The sequence below is a fragment of the Bacillus rossius genome, chromosome 1 (genome assembly GCF_032445375.1).
Source record: "Bacillus rossius redtenbacheri isolate Brsri chromosome 1, Brsri_v3, whole genome shotgun sequence".
In the NCBI taxonomy this organism is placed as follows: domain Eukaryota; kingdom Metazoa; phylum Arthropoda; class Insecta; order Phasmatodea; family Bacillidae; genus Bacillus; species Bacillus rossius.
Genome location: NC_086330.1, coordinates 307,729,394 through 307,742,504, shown reverse-complemented (window position 1 = coordinate 307,742,504; position 13,111 = coordinate 307,729,394). Strand labels below are relative to the sequence as shown.

Below are 13,111 nucleotides of genomic sequence, written 5' to 3'. Positions count from 1 at the left end.
TTCCTCCTCCCCATCCTCGGGCTCGTCCACGGACACCCGGAACGTGGTGTCCGCCAGGCTTAGGTCCAGCGGCCACAGTGGCTCGTCCTCCTCCTCCTCAGAAACTTCTCCCCCCTCATCAGGGAACCAGACTAACGGACTCCCCACCTCCGTGGGGACACGCAGAACTGCGACCAGTTGCACCGGGGACCTGACCCGGGTATCTCGGAGTTCGGGTTCAGTGCATTCGGGTGCCTGATCGTGGTTACCCCCGTCTGGGTCGCCCGTGTGCGTGTTCCTCTGGGTGGCAAGTTCGGGTCCTGCTCCTTCCCGCGGTGTCTCTGTGGTATCCTGGAGTCTGGAGGGTGGAGAAGAGGGGGCCGTTGGGCCAACTCTGACCCCTTGCGCGACTAAGCGCAGGTCGTCCCGATGTACATTAGCGGGTCGCCCCCTTGGTGTCCGGACCGCATGGGATAAGGGACCTGTCCTCCACAGGACCTCCCGTGGCTCCGACCATCGGGGTGCTAACCCTGCACAAAAGTTCTGTGCCCCAGATAACAAGTGGTGCTGTCTGATGTACACCAGCTGACCTGGCTGTATCGGGGGTGGGGGGTGGCTACTCAGAGGTGTGTGGGCCACCAGGAATTGGGCCTGTTGTAATCTGGCGTGCTCCCTCCCCTCCTCACGATTGGGGTGCACCACCGTTCCCATGGCGACGTCGGCCACCCTGCTCTCCCCGGGCAACACCAAGTTTTTCCCGTACAGGAGCTCGGCAGGGGAATGACCGGTGATGGCGTTGGTACGGCGCCGGAGACAACAGAGCAGCTTTAGCAGGTGGACATCCCACTTGGAGTGGTCGTCCTCCAACCTTAGCCGCAGCTGTGCCTTGACCTCCTGGTTTCTCCTTTCAGTGGGGTTGGCCTGGGGATGGTATATAGGGGTGGTGTGGTGGTAGAGGCCCCATCGGTGACAGTCAGCTCGCCAGTGCCTCCCGCTGAACTGACAGATGTTGTCCGTCAACAGCACACCCGCGAAACCATACTGCGGGAAGATTTCATGGTCCAGCAGGGCGGCTATGGTTCCAGCGCGCACATTGGACACCGGGAAGGCCTCGACCCACCTGGTGAAAATGTCAGTGATGATGACCAAGAATCTCTTTCCCCGAGTGGTCTACGGGTAGGGCCCCATGATGTCCAAGGCCAGGGTGTGAAACGGGTCGCGGGGCCGGCAGGGGCGCTGCTGTTCCACACCGTCAGACCACCTGGTCTTCCTCTGCTGGCACTGCTGGCAGCGCCGCACCAGGTCCCGCACATCCCGCGTCACCCCTGGCCAATGGAAGGTCTTACGGATGTCCAGCTGTGTCTGGTGTGCACCCGGATGGCCCGCCAGTTCGTGCTTGTGGTGGAAGCCCATGACTTTCTCACAGGCACCGAGCAGCACATGAAGGCACCAGGCATCCATGTCCCCCAGTACCCGGGTCTCCAACACCCCATCTATGCACCTGTGGTAGGGGTGAGCCTGCTCCCCACATGACCGCACCTCGGCCTGTGTGGGGTCGTCTGTCAACTGGGCCTGTTTCACGAACTCTACTAAGTCGCTCAGGGTCCCCACAGGCAAGATGACGGGATGGTCTGGAGCCCTTGGGATGTGAAACAAGGTTGCGGTAGCCTCCCTCGGAGTGACTGGCGGCGCGACTCTCTCTGGTGGCAACAGCCCTTCCCAATCCTGGTCATCCTGAAAGATGATGTGTGGGTCGGGATGGCGCGACAGTTCAACGGCGAACTGGTTGTCTCGTCCAGGGACATGCTCGACCGCGAAGTCAAAGTTCTGGAGCATTAGCGCCCACCTCGTGAACTTTGACTTGCGGCCCTGAGTGGAGTCCAGCCAGCGGAGACACTGGCTGTCCGTCCGCAGCGTGAACCGGCGGCCCTCCAGGTGGTGGCGGTAGCGTCACATAGCCCAAACAACGGCCATTCACATCTGCTCGTTCACATGGTAACGCCGTTCGGGCTGGCCGAATTTGATGCTGAAGTACTCCACCACCCGGCGCACGCCTTTGTACCCCACCTGGTACAGGAATGCCCCCATCCCCTCCTGACTGGTGTCCGTTTGCAGGTACAGGGGAAGGTCAGGCTGCAGACGGGCGAGCTGGTGGCACTCGCGGAACTGCTGCTTTACTGCGGCCAGTGCAGCGTCCGCTCCGCTGGTCCACTGAAACCGGAGCTTGGGTGACAGCAAGTCCATCATCGGGGCTGTGATACTTGCGAAATGAGGAATGAATGAGCACAGCCAGTTGAGTAGGCCCATCAACTTCTGCAGCTGCTTGTGGGTTCGTGGGACGGGTTTTGACTCAATCAGGTTCAGGCGCTTTGGCAGGGGCTGGCAGACCTCGACGTCCACAATGTGCCCCAAGTACTCCAGCTCGGCCGCACCCACATGGCATTTCTGTGGGGCGCATGTGAGGCTGTGTCTGGCCAGCCGCTCAAGGACCAGGCCGATGTGCCGGGCGTGGTCCTCCAACGACCGCGACCAAATGATGACGTCATCCAAGTACGCGGCGGCGAACTCGCCCGCGTACCCATCTAACACACGTACCATCATGGCCTGAAAGGTCGTGGGGGCGTCCATCAGCCCGAACAGCATGGCACAGAACTGAAAACGTCTGCCGTCAGGTGCAGTAAATGCGGTCTTTGGACGGTCCTCTGTATGTATGGGCACCTGCCAGTACCCGGACTTGAGGTCGAGGGACGTGAAAATGCGGGCGTCGCCCAGCCCTGCCAAAGTGTCCGTAATATTGATAAGCGGTGGTGGGGCAGGTATGGTTACAGAATTGACTGGTTTGAAATTAAAGCAGAAGCTCATGGAGCCATCTTTTTTGTTCGCCATGACAATCTGGCAGTTGTACGGCGATTCACTGGGTTCGTTGACTCCATTGCGTAGCATTTCTGTGATTTGGGTCTGGATGACATGCCTCAAAGTTGTTCCGAACCCGTACGGCTTCACGAACTGGGGTTGGTGAGGTCGGGTGGCAATGGCATGTTCTGTGGTTGTGGTACAGCGGAGCATGTCCGTGGCTGCAAAAACCTGAGGCTGTTGGGACAGGACACTATTTATGAGTGCTAGCGGGTACACCATTTCTCAGGTCCGCGAGTGTGATGAGTCCTCCCTGTTCTGCGGTTGGCTGATAGCCCAGGCTGTAAACCATGCGCCACTTGTGATGGCCATATGCAGTCTCCCCTCCCTGAACTCCACAGTGGCGTCCTCCTGCGCTAGCCAAGGCAGCCCCAGGATTAGCGTCTCCCGTAGCCCCTCTACGACTAATGTTGGTGTGTGGCTGAAATGATACCTGATGGAGAGGGTGATGTTCGCGCGACTGACAACACGAGCTGTTGCCCCCTTCGTCGCTAAATGAACCTCCTCCGCACATGAGTCAATGTCCCGTGAGCTCGTGCACTGAGCTGACACATACGTATGACTGGCGGCTGTGTCGACAAGGGCATGCACTGGCTGTCCATTCATCCTGACGGGAATCCTGAGCAGATGACCCTCCCCAGGTCCCAACTGCCCTAATTGGTACGACTCACCGCACTGCTCCAGGGGCGCTGTCGCTGCCGTTAGGCACACTGCAGGTGCTGCCGGTGTCGCCGGGGCACCTGGTGTCCCGTGCGACTCGCCGACGACCCGGTGCGGGCCGCTGACGGGTCAGGTGAGCTGCGCCCGTCCATCCTGATGGGGCGCGCTGGTGTGTCAGTGGGCACTGCAGGTGCTGCCGGTGTTGCCGGGGCCACCTAGTGACCGGTGCGGTTTGCCAATGACCCGGTGCGGGCCGCTGACGGGTCGGGTGAGCGGCGCCCGTCCGTCCTGACGGGGTGCGCCGGTGCGTCAGTGGGCACTGCAGGTGCTGCCGGTGTCGCCGGGGCCACCTGGTGTCCAGTGCGGCTCGCCGACGACCCGGTGCGGGCTGCTGACGGGTCGGGTGAGCTGCGCCCATCCGTCCTGACGGGGCGCGCTGGTGCGACAGTGGAGGCCGGGCTAGGGTTCCAGGGACAGTGGCCAGCCATGGCACCCCCCCCTAGCGGACGTTTCCCGACGTGGGGCCCCCCCGCACTGCGGGCTTGCTAGACAGTTGCCTGCGTGGGGCAGACATCGTGCCAGTGGTATCTCTCCTCGCGGCAGTACTTGCAGTGTGGGGCCCTCTGGTTTGGTGCCTCGTTGGTTCCCCTGGTTGCCGCCTGTCGGTACGGCTGCTCCTCCTGTTGCCTCGGTGCTGGTGTCACATACAGTACCAGGGCCCTGGAGTCCTCGGGTGCCACTTACGCAGGTGGTGACCCCCTGGCCATCGGTTAGGCAGCTCGCGGCCGCGGCGAACGATCTGCACGTCGCGCTCCACCTTGTTCACCAACCTCTAGTCTATCAGCGAAGTCGCCTACTCCATCCCGTATTCACCAGCTGTGGTCCACCAGTACAGGGCACACCCTCTCAGCTTGTCGCACGCCTTCTCCGTCCACTCGTCTGTAGGAACTGAGTATCGGACAAGCCTGTCCCGGCATGTCTGCAATAACTTTACCGGGTCCTCGTGCTCCTGTCCCGTGAACTCCGGTAGTTTGAGAGTGCCGCCGGGGCGCGGTGTGATAGGGGGTGCCGGTACTACTGGGGGTCTGTCAAACGCGAGCTCGCACGCGCGGCACATAAATAGCCAATCTCTGAAGTTGAGGAACTCGCGTGCATCTGTGTATGAGTGGTGCCTCACGGTACCGCATTGATGGCAGAATGCCACCTCATCGGGCCGCCGATGGCACCCTATCGCGCCGCATTTAAGTGAAGACGTCGGCCCGGGTTTTCCGTCGTCAAAGTGTGTTTTGGGCTTCTTCTCCGTGTCGCAGGTACAGATGGCGAATGTCCCCACCGCGGCATGATTTACTGGCAAGCCTGGCAGTAGGCATGCGTGGCATACCCCTTCCATGTCTATGCTCACGGATCCGTCACGGCTCATGTCGATGCGCGCAGCAGTTACGCAGCTGCGCCACCCGATCCCTGTGTGAGGCGCGCGGACTTCCACTCCCACAGCCGTTATCGCGCCTGGCGCGTAACTTGATGCGCGCCTTTATCGCGCTTTGCGCGTAACTTGACGCGCGCCTATCGCCAAAGAGAAACTGAGTAGTTCGATGGTTCGGATCCAGGGCCTTCGATACCTGCGAGTGGAATAGACGAGTTCACTGAGAGTTCAGCTCATGAAAATGTACAAGTGACAGAGTGATTCCTTGGTAATGCCCCAGGGGAATCTATTGGACGAGACTACAAGAAGAAAGTCACCTCGCTTGCCTACCCAATCAGTTTGTGAACTAAAAATAATAAATATATTTTGAACTTATATACTTACATACATACACTAAGGTACTTTAGGATGGTGATGGCGAAATCGGATGAAATCATGATGGCGGTCTCCAGCAGACATAAAAAATATGGCAGCCTCCAACAGATGCTGGAGATGTTATGGTAACATAATGAGCAATACATAGAAGTGGGGTGCTCGATTATAAGATGATGGTTAAAATTTATTAAATTTTTTAATAATTTTTTTCTTTTTTTCTTTTTTCCTGAGTTTCTAAGTTAATAATTATGATTTTAAAATATGGTGGACATAACGAAATGTGCAACACATAGGAGTGGGTTGTTCGATTATCAGGTGATGGTGAAATTTAATAATACTTTTATTATATATATCTTTTTGTTATTTATGATGTCATAAATCAAAATGGTGGAATTTTCTAGAAGAAACATAATGGTGGTCGGAAGTGACATAATTCAAGATGGCCACGGGAAATAATGTAATCCAAGATGGCCGCCGGAAGTGACATAGTCCAAGATGGCCGTCGTGGATGCCCGGATACCGACGCGGGACCCGGTGTCCCAGGTTGAACCAAATTCACTTACTCACATTGCCACAATAAATACACCAGTGGTTAGTCATTTTCTAAAGTTGGCTTATGTGCATGATGTAAATTTTGTTATTTGTAGAATAGATAAGAATGCTAATATGTGATTAAAAACCAGTATAGATATTACAAAAGTAATCATTATAAAGTTTAACCAGATAATAGCTATATTATATTTTCTGCTAACCACAGAAGACATGCAGACAATCGGTATGTTGAAGTGGCTTAGACCACGGGACTCACCCAGGCAAATGGCAGCGATGAAGTAGAAGACCACGTCGCAGTAATGCTCAAGGAGTGCTCCCAGGATCATGTTACCACTGACAGTTCCGATCCTGCCTGCCATCAGCCCTAGGCTCATGGCCATGCCTCTGCAAAAACACCTTGTCCATCAGTTACAGTCCACCCAGCCTCACTGCATTTTACACACTTTTCATCTTAACATGATATCTCTGCAACGATCATTATCAATAATTTCTATAAACAGAGCATTTTAAGTTTTCAAACTCACAATACTATTTATATATCATCATTAGCAGCCAGCCTCACCTGAGATGAGTGGGAAAGACATCGACGACAAAGGAGCTGACAACACTAACGCCGATAAAAAGCACGGACACCATCACACAGGCGAGCGCCGTCACCAGCGATGGCATGTTGACGAAGTCGAGGCCAAGGCCGCAGGCCGCTGCTACCACCACCAGCAGCACTGCAGGCACATTAACAACCTGGAGTGCTACCAACACTTTGTGATCCCTTGTCAATAACCTTGTAACACATCCAGTTACTTTTTTACATCCATCTGTCTATTACACATTAATGGTACCAGAACCAGGACAGTTGGTATCGTTACAATAACCTCGTGCCCTGTTGAAACTGCATTATCACCGATCCTTGACTTTCTTTCATGGATACATCGGCAAGCTACTTGCCTACATCTACATGCACTCACACATGAATTCCACCAGCACTGCGACATGGTAACCATTTAGCATCCTGCTGAACTTGAGAGATTTTCCATATCTGCCTTTCTTAAATGGGGCACACGGCCAGTAACTTGCGTATATTCATGTGTCCTTCAAAGAAGACTTAGAACACTAATTGCTGTGCAAGCACAACTACAATTTAGTTCCTGCCTACACTACATGATTCCCCATACCTTTTGTGAATATAGAGCACATAGTCTTCGACTGCCTCAATGTATGTGTCCATCACACAGCCCACTTAATGCAAATCTGCTTATGTGCCTGATTCACAAATATTGTCAGTTACATTTAAAGTAATTCCCTCATATATTAATAAATTGCTAACAGTAGAAGATTACTTGGGATTTTGCTAATTTATATTTTTTAATAGTGCATGTTATGCTTTTAGTTTGTTTTAAAAAATTAAAAAGTGTAGAAATTTCTTAGTTCATTTAACAATGAATGGTGTAAGTTAGAGAAAAAAATGGGGATGCTATTAAAGACACTCTTAAAAAAACTCTCGGTTACCTATAAACCGACCATATATGGGGGTAAATTATCACTAAACCATTTGGCAATAATATTTGATCACTATGTGAAAACAAGTTGTATATTCCTGTGCATTTTAAGTGGTATTTCATTTAGTTTATATATATATTAATCATTAATTTGTCCCTGGATGTCGTCCATTGGTGTCGTCATCTAGCGGAGGTGTCAGTAGCTTGCATGTGACTCGTGGTATAAGGGGTTGATAGGCCATGGTTCTCACAGTGTCGCTCTAGAAAGAAAAACGTTTCCCTGGGTGGGAGAGGGGGAAAAAGTGAATAAATCACTTGATATTCACTTATATACACTCTGTATATCTGAGGCGTATCATTATATAGTAAATCACACATCTCAATTGTTAGACTTATTATATTCCTTGTTAGATACAAAGAATTTCCACATACGCTCACTTCTACTCCCTCTGGTTGTACGATATACACATCTTCAACGAGCGTACCATTTAGGAATGCAGTTGGTATATCCATTTGTTTAACTGTCCAATCCTTCTGTAGAGCGTACGACATTGCAAGTCTAATTGTAGGCATTTTTGCAACTGGTGCATACAAAAGTCCTTTGCTGTCTCCCTGTAAGTCCCTTAGTAAACCTTTTGCCACTAGTCGAGCCTTCTTTGTTCCGTCTGGTTTTGTAGTGAAAACCCGTCTTTTCTCAATTGGATTAACGTTTACTGGTAGCTCTGCTTCGACCCAAGTCTGGAACTTTTTATGTACATCCAATTCCTTCTCTATTGTCTTTCTCCACTCATCACTCCTGTGCACTGCTTCTTCATAATTCTGAGGATCACTGTCTGACATCAAGCAGTATGCCACATATAGTTCATAGTTTTCTAGATGTTTAGGTTTCCTCACTTTTCTTTTCAATTCCAATGTTGGTTCTTCTTTCTCTTCAAACCCTCGGAACATTTCGTTTTCTACTTCACCATCTGATGTTGTCTCTTGGTTACTGCACATCTTCTTTATTTCGTTCTCTTCATCTAATCTCAAATGTTGGGTATCTTCTTTTTGCTCATCTTTGAATACTATGTCTGTTTCATCAAAGGTCACATCTCTTGATATGTGTATCTTATTTACTTCCTGGTCCCACACTCTGTACCCGTTAGGCACATATCCTACCATTCTGCTTGGAGTATCCTTGGTATCCAATTTATCTCTTTTTGGCAGTTTGATCATCCAGGCTTTGGCTCCGAAGACCTTCAGTTTTGACAGATCATTTTTACCCAAGTATATGTCTGCTGGAATATTTCCTCCTAGAGCAGCTGTGGGTAACCGATTCAACTGATACGCAGCTGTGCGAATCGCTTCACCCCAAAAGAGCTTTGGCAATCCTGTTTCAGCAAACATGGTCCTAACCTTATCCATCAAGGTCCTGTTCATCCTTTCACTAGTGCCGTTCATCTGTGGTGAGTACGGTGCGGTATATTCTAATGTAACACCCTTCTCAGCACAGAATGCCTTCAGTTTCTCAGACATAAATTCTCCTCCATTGTCACATCTCACTCTAGCAGTGCAGTTTGTTCCAACGCGAGATTCTAGGTGTCTAACATAACTTATCACATTTTCTGCAGCTTCTGCCTTTGTCTTGAGTAAATAAACTACACAAAATGTGAGAAATCGTCAGTTATGGTCTGATAATACTGTTCACCGTTTATAGTTTGTGTGGACATTGGCCCTCCAATATCTGTGTGCAGAAGCTCTCCAATGTGGGAGGATTTTGGTGAAAAGCTCTTATGGAAAGGTTGTCTATTAGCTTTTCCTTGCCTACATGCATCACAAACCTTACTTGATGTGGGTAATCCCATTTGTTTCAAACCCTTATGGTTTAAATGTCAAAGTCTCTTATGCCATAGATCACATTCCTCTGCTACTGAGCACACACCCTCTATGGACCTACACGGTGAGAACTTAGCAACATATAGTTTTCCCAATGTACCACACTCCAATATCAGCCCATTGTTGTCCATTATCTCTGCCTTGTTAGCCTTGAAAATTACTTGCTTACCAGAAAATACCACCTTTTTGACATACAACAGATTTAGCTTAAGGTTGGGTACAATAAGTGCTTCTAATTTTATTTTCTGTTCATCATTACGGAGCCTAACTATCCCGTTCTGTTTTGCTATTAACTCTTCACCATTTGCCACCCTTATTCTGACAGGTATCTCCAGGTCTTTCACATCTGTCATAATGTCTTTTATATCACAAGTGACCAAATGGTTTGTGCACCCAGAGTCAAGAACAAACCTTATCTCTTGTAGCTCACCTCCTTGACCAACACACACTGACTGTTCTGTTCCTGCAGTTGCGATAAATGTAACCTCACTTTCATCATTGCAGGTGTAACTTGAGTTATATCCATATCCAGAAGCACGAACATTTTTTTTACCTTGCCCTCTCGAGCTCCTGCCAGACCAGTCATTGTTCCCTTCTCTACCTGAGTGATTATTTCTTACCTTAGGACAGTCTGCAATCAGATGCCTAGGGTCACCACACCCATAACATTTTCTTGTTGGTCTGTTTCCTGCAACAAATGAAGTGTTTTCCACACGCTCCACATCTGTTTGTATGTGATTTTGTTTCAATTCTGCATCCAAAAGTCTTGACTTGACAAAGTCCAAGGTTAGATCTGTGTCTAATGTTTCTAACACTGTGATTATGTTGTCATAGCGTACAGGTAGGGTTAGGAGCAAATAGCAAACTTTATCATCCTGTTCAATTTTCGATCCCATTACCTCGAGATCGTAAACCAGGTCATCAAATTTATTGAAGTGTTCCTGTAAAGTTGTTGTGCACTTCAGAGTCAGTAGTTTCTTTCGCACTAGTAACTTCGAAATCGCACTCTTCCTTTCAAAAACACTGCTCAAAGCTTTGAGCATATCCCTAGCAGACACTGCTTCCCGCACATATTCTATGTGGCGATCTGTAATACGATTAATAATAATGTTTCTTGCTTTCCTATCTTCTAATTTCGCCTTTTTCAACTCTTCTCCTGTCAAATCTTCTAGCTTCTCTCTTCCATCCACGACCCGTCGAACCTCTTTTTCGTCTAATAGCAGCAACACACTATATTTCCAATTTTTAAAGTTTGTGTCTGATAATTGTGGATACTGTGTCGACAAACTCGTAGCCATGATTGCACAAATCAAACTTGCGAAGATTCTCTTGCTACCATAGTACACTATTTTATTCCTGTATGTTATTATCTTGTTATTTCACTGTACACATATTTGCCTGAACACAGTGGCACTTCTGGGCCCATAACCTGTTAGATTTATTATATCCCTTGTTAGATACAAAGAATTTCCACATACACTCACTAACACAACATACCAGCATAACCAACTGTTCCATAAAATAAGTCAACAGTATATCCAACTTTACCAAAGAAAATTCCATGTCTTAACATCAAGCAAATGTACTGTCATATAATACAGGATGTGTTATATCAACAACAGGAGACGACGCATAAATTTACCATATGCTATTCGTGATAAAATTTAACTGCAATCTACTGTCCGGACCAAACGTTGTGGTAGCTGGACTCCCTAGTGCTGTAGGCGCGTAATGTCGGCACGGCCCGGTCACACGCGGCGCACATTCGGCACGGCCCGGCACGGCTCGGATGTGTCTCTGTTACAAAAACATATGCATGTATCGCTTTCTCATCGCTCCCCAGGCCACAACGCTTTGGGTTTCACTTGTCCTTATCATGACACCTTAGGCCCATATAATTTTTTTTACTATATAACGAGAAATGTAAAACCGATGGTGTGACTGATATTAGCAACCCAAAAACGGCAATGTTATCAACCCATATGAATGCAATGCACACGTTACCAGTAGTCTGAATTTCACCCAGATAGATATTTTATCCAATAATCATCTGTCTCCAAATGTTGTTAGCTGAAAAACAAGGTTAAATATAGATCTGAGTCGGTATCAAGGAATGTGTAATGAAATAAATATGTTAGGCGCAAATAAATTTAGCAAATGAAGTTTACTGCAGGGGGAAAAAACGTATTTTTATTATACCTCGTCACAAGTATAACTTTAAAAAAATCAATTACATACTTGGTAAAAGTGCCACATACTGTAGAAAGAAAATTAAATGAAATCACCCTGTACGGGAAATTAACTCTTTAAATTACATGAAACAATAAAACATAAATCTCAAGAATTTAAAAATCAAACTGACCTGGTCGCCGGTTTTGGTTCAATGCATAATACTGTAAAATGCAAAATTAGACTATAAAATGCCACTATACAAAATTATGAAATATACAATATCATTCACAATAGCAAAATCGTAAGTATCAATGTCTACAGAATAAATACAATTTCCAAACAAAAATATAAAGGTATATTATAAATAAACAATGTATTGATAACCTCCCCCTTAAGGCATTGAAGTCATTGCTCACTACTTTAGCAATAATGTCTCTTTCTCGACTATGAATAACTTAATGAGGCCGTCGACAGCGTCTACGTCCACGTCCGTCTATTTCCGTACATCTCGTAACACGCGCTGCGAGTTGGCCACCTAGCAATGTTTTCATGCTGAACGCTACACGTACCGACCTGCGCGCGCATCGCCTGCCCCTCCGCCGCCTTGCCACTTCACCAACGCGCTGCCAGCTATCACAACGTTTGGTCCGGACAGTATCTGCAGTAGTATAACTTTATATACGCCATTTATTACATTTTATATCGCGAGGAGTTTTAGTGTTGTTTTTTTTTTTGGGGTTTGGGGGAGGGGGGGGGGGGGGCTGGTAGCAACATGGTGTCGTTAGTTGCTCTCGTTAGTGACGCGGAGTATCGTGGCCTTTGCTTCCACTTCATAAGGGTGCTGGTCGAGGCCACTGGAATAAGAGACTTGTCATACCCATACCAATGTAAACAAGTAGTAGCAGAGCTGTGTCTCACTACACGCAAAGCACCATGTATATAAATGATCAACAAGCATTTAAATTTAGATTTTTTGTTTAGTTATACAATACAGTTAAAATATATATTTCTGATTCACAGATGGTCCAAAAACATCATATGCAGTTTCATTCAAACATTGCCAAACCTCTCTAAACGTTAGGTATACCCTAAATAAAATTATATGACCTTTTTTCACAAATATATTCATGAATTTTAATGTTAACTCAAGTAAAATATATCACATATATTTAATGCATTGTTATTACCTCAGAAACGAAAATACATGTATCTTAAGATGACTTTTCTGATTTATAAACACACGAATAAGCCCAATAGTAGTAGTTTTCCAATTAATTTTCAGTTTAGAGTCTTGACACTTGGCTATGAGAAGATAATAGACTAATAAGAGATCTACTTCGTACTGATGAGGTGTACGACCTCTCCAGCTGCTAGGTACGTAAGACTGAACTCCTTGTGAGCGGTCCGGTAACAACTTTCAACTGTAGCGGCAGAGGTATTATTAGAATAATAGTTGTTTTTTTTTTAATTTTGCTCCTTGTAGTTTATTATATTTATAAATTTCCCTATCAGGATAAATCCAGTATGGATATTTTAATCTCATGCATCTCAAGATGTTAGTCCTTATGTAGGATAATTGGAACCAAATATAGATGCTCGCATTTGGCGTGACATTAGCGAAGCGTGCAAGTGTTAGCATGGTACTGTGGTAAGATCGATGGTGGCG

The 13,111-nt window shown here is 47.6% G+C and overlaps 1 protein-coding gene across 2 annotated transcripts in view; it reads right to left on the bottom strand.

Annotated features, from left to right (window-relative positions):
- Window positions 1–13,111, bottom strand: part of LOC134527874 (synaptic vesicle glycoprotein 2B-like) — a 164,870-nt gene that overhangs the window by 2,408 nt on the left and 149,351 nt on the right. The window contains exons 8-9 of one of the 2 annotated variants that reach the window (XM_063360859.1): window positions 6,465–6,624; window positions 6,159–6,286 (exon numbers count right to left, since the gene is read on the bottom strand). In XM_063360859.1, coding sequence (XP_063216929.1) covers window positions 6,159–6,286; window positions 6,465–6,624 — 288 coding nt within the window. Of the gene's footprint in view, window positions 1–5,553; window positions 6,287–6,464; window positions 6,625–13,111 lie in introns of those variants that run through there. The other variant, XM_063360858.1, reaches the window with a different exon arrangement.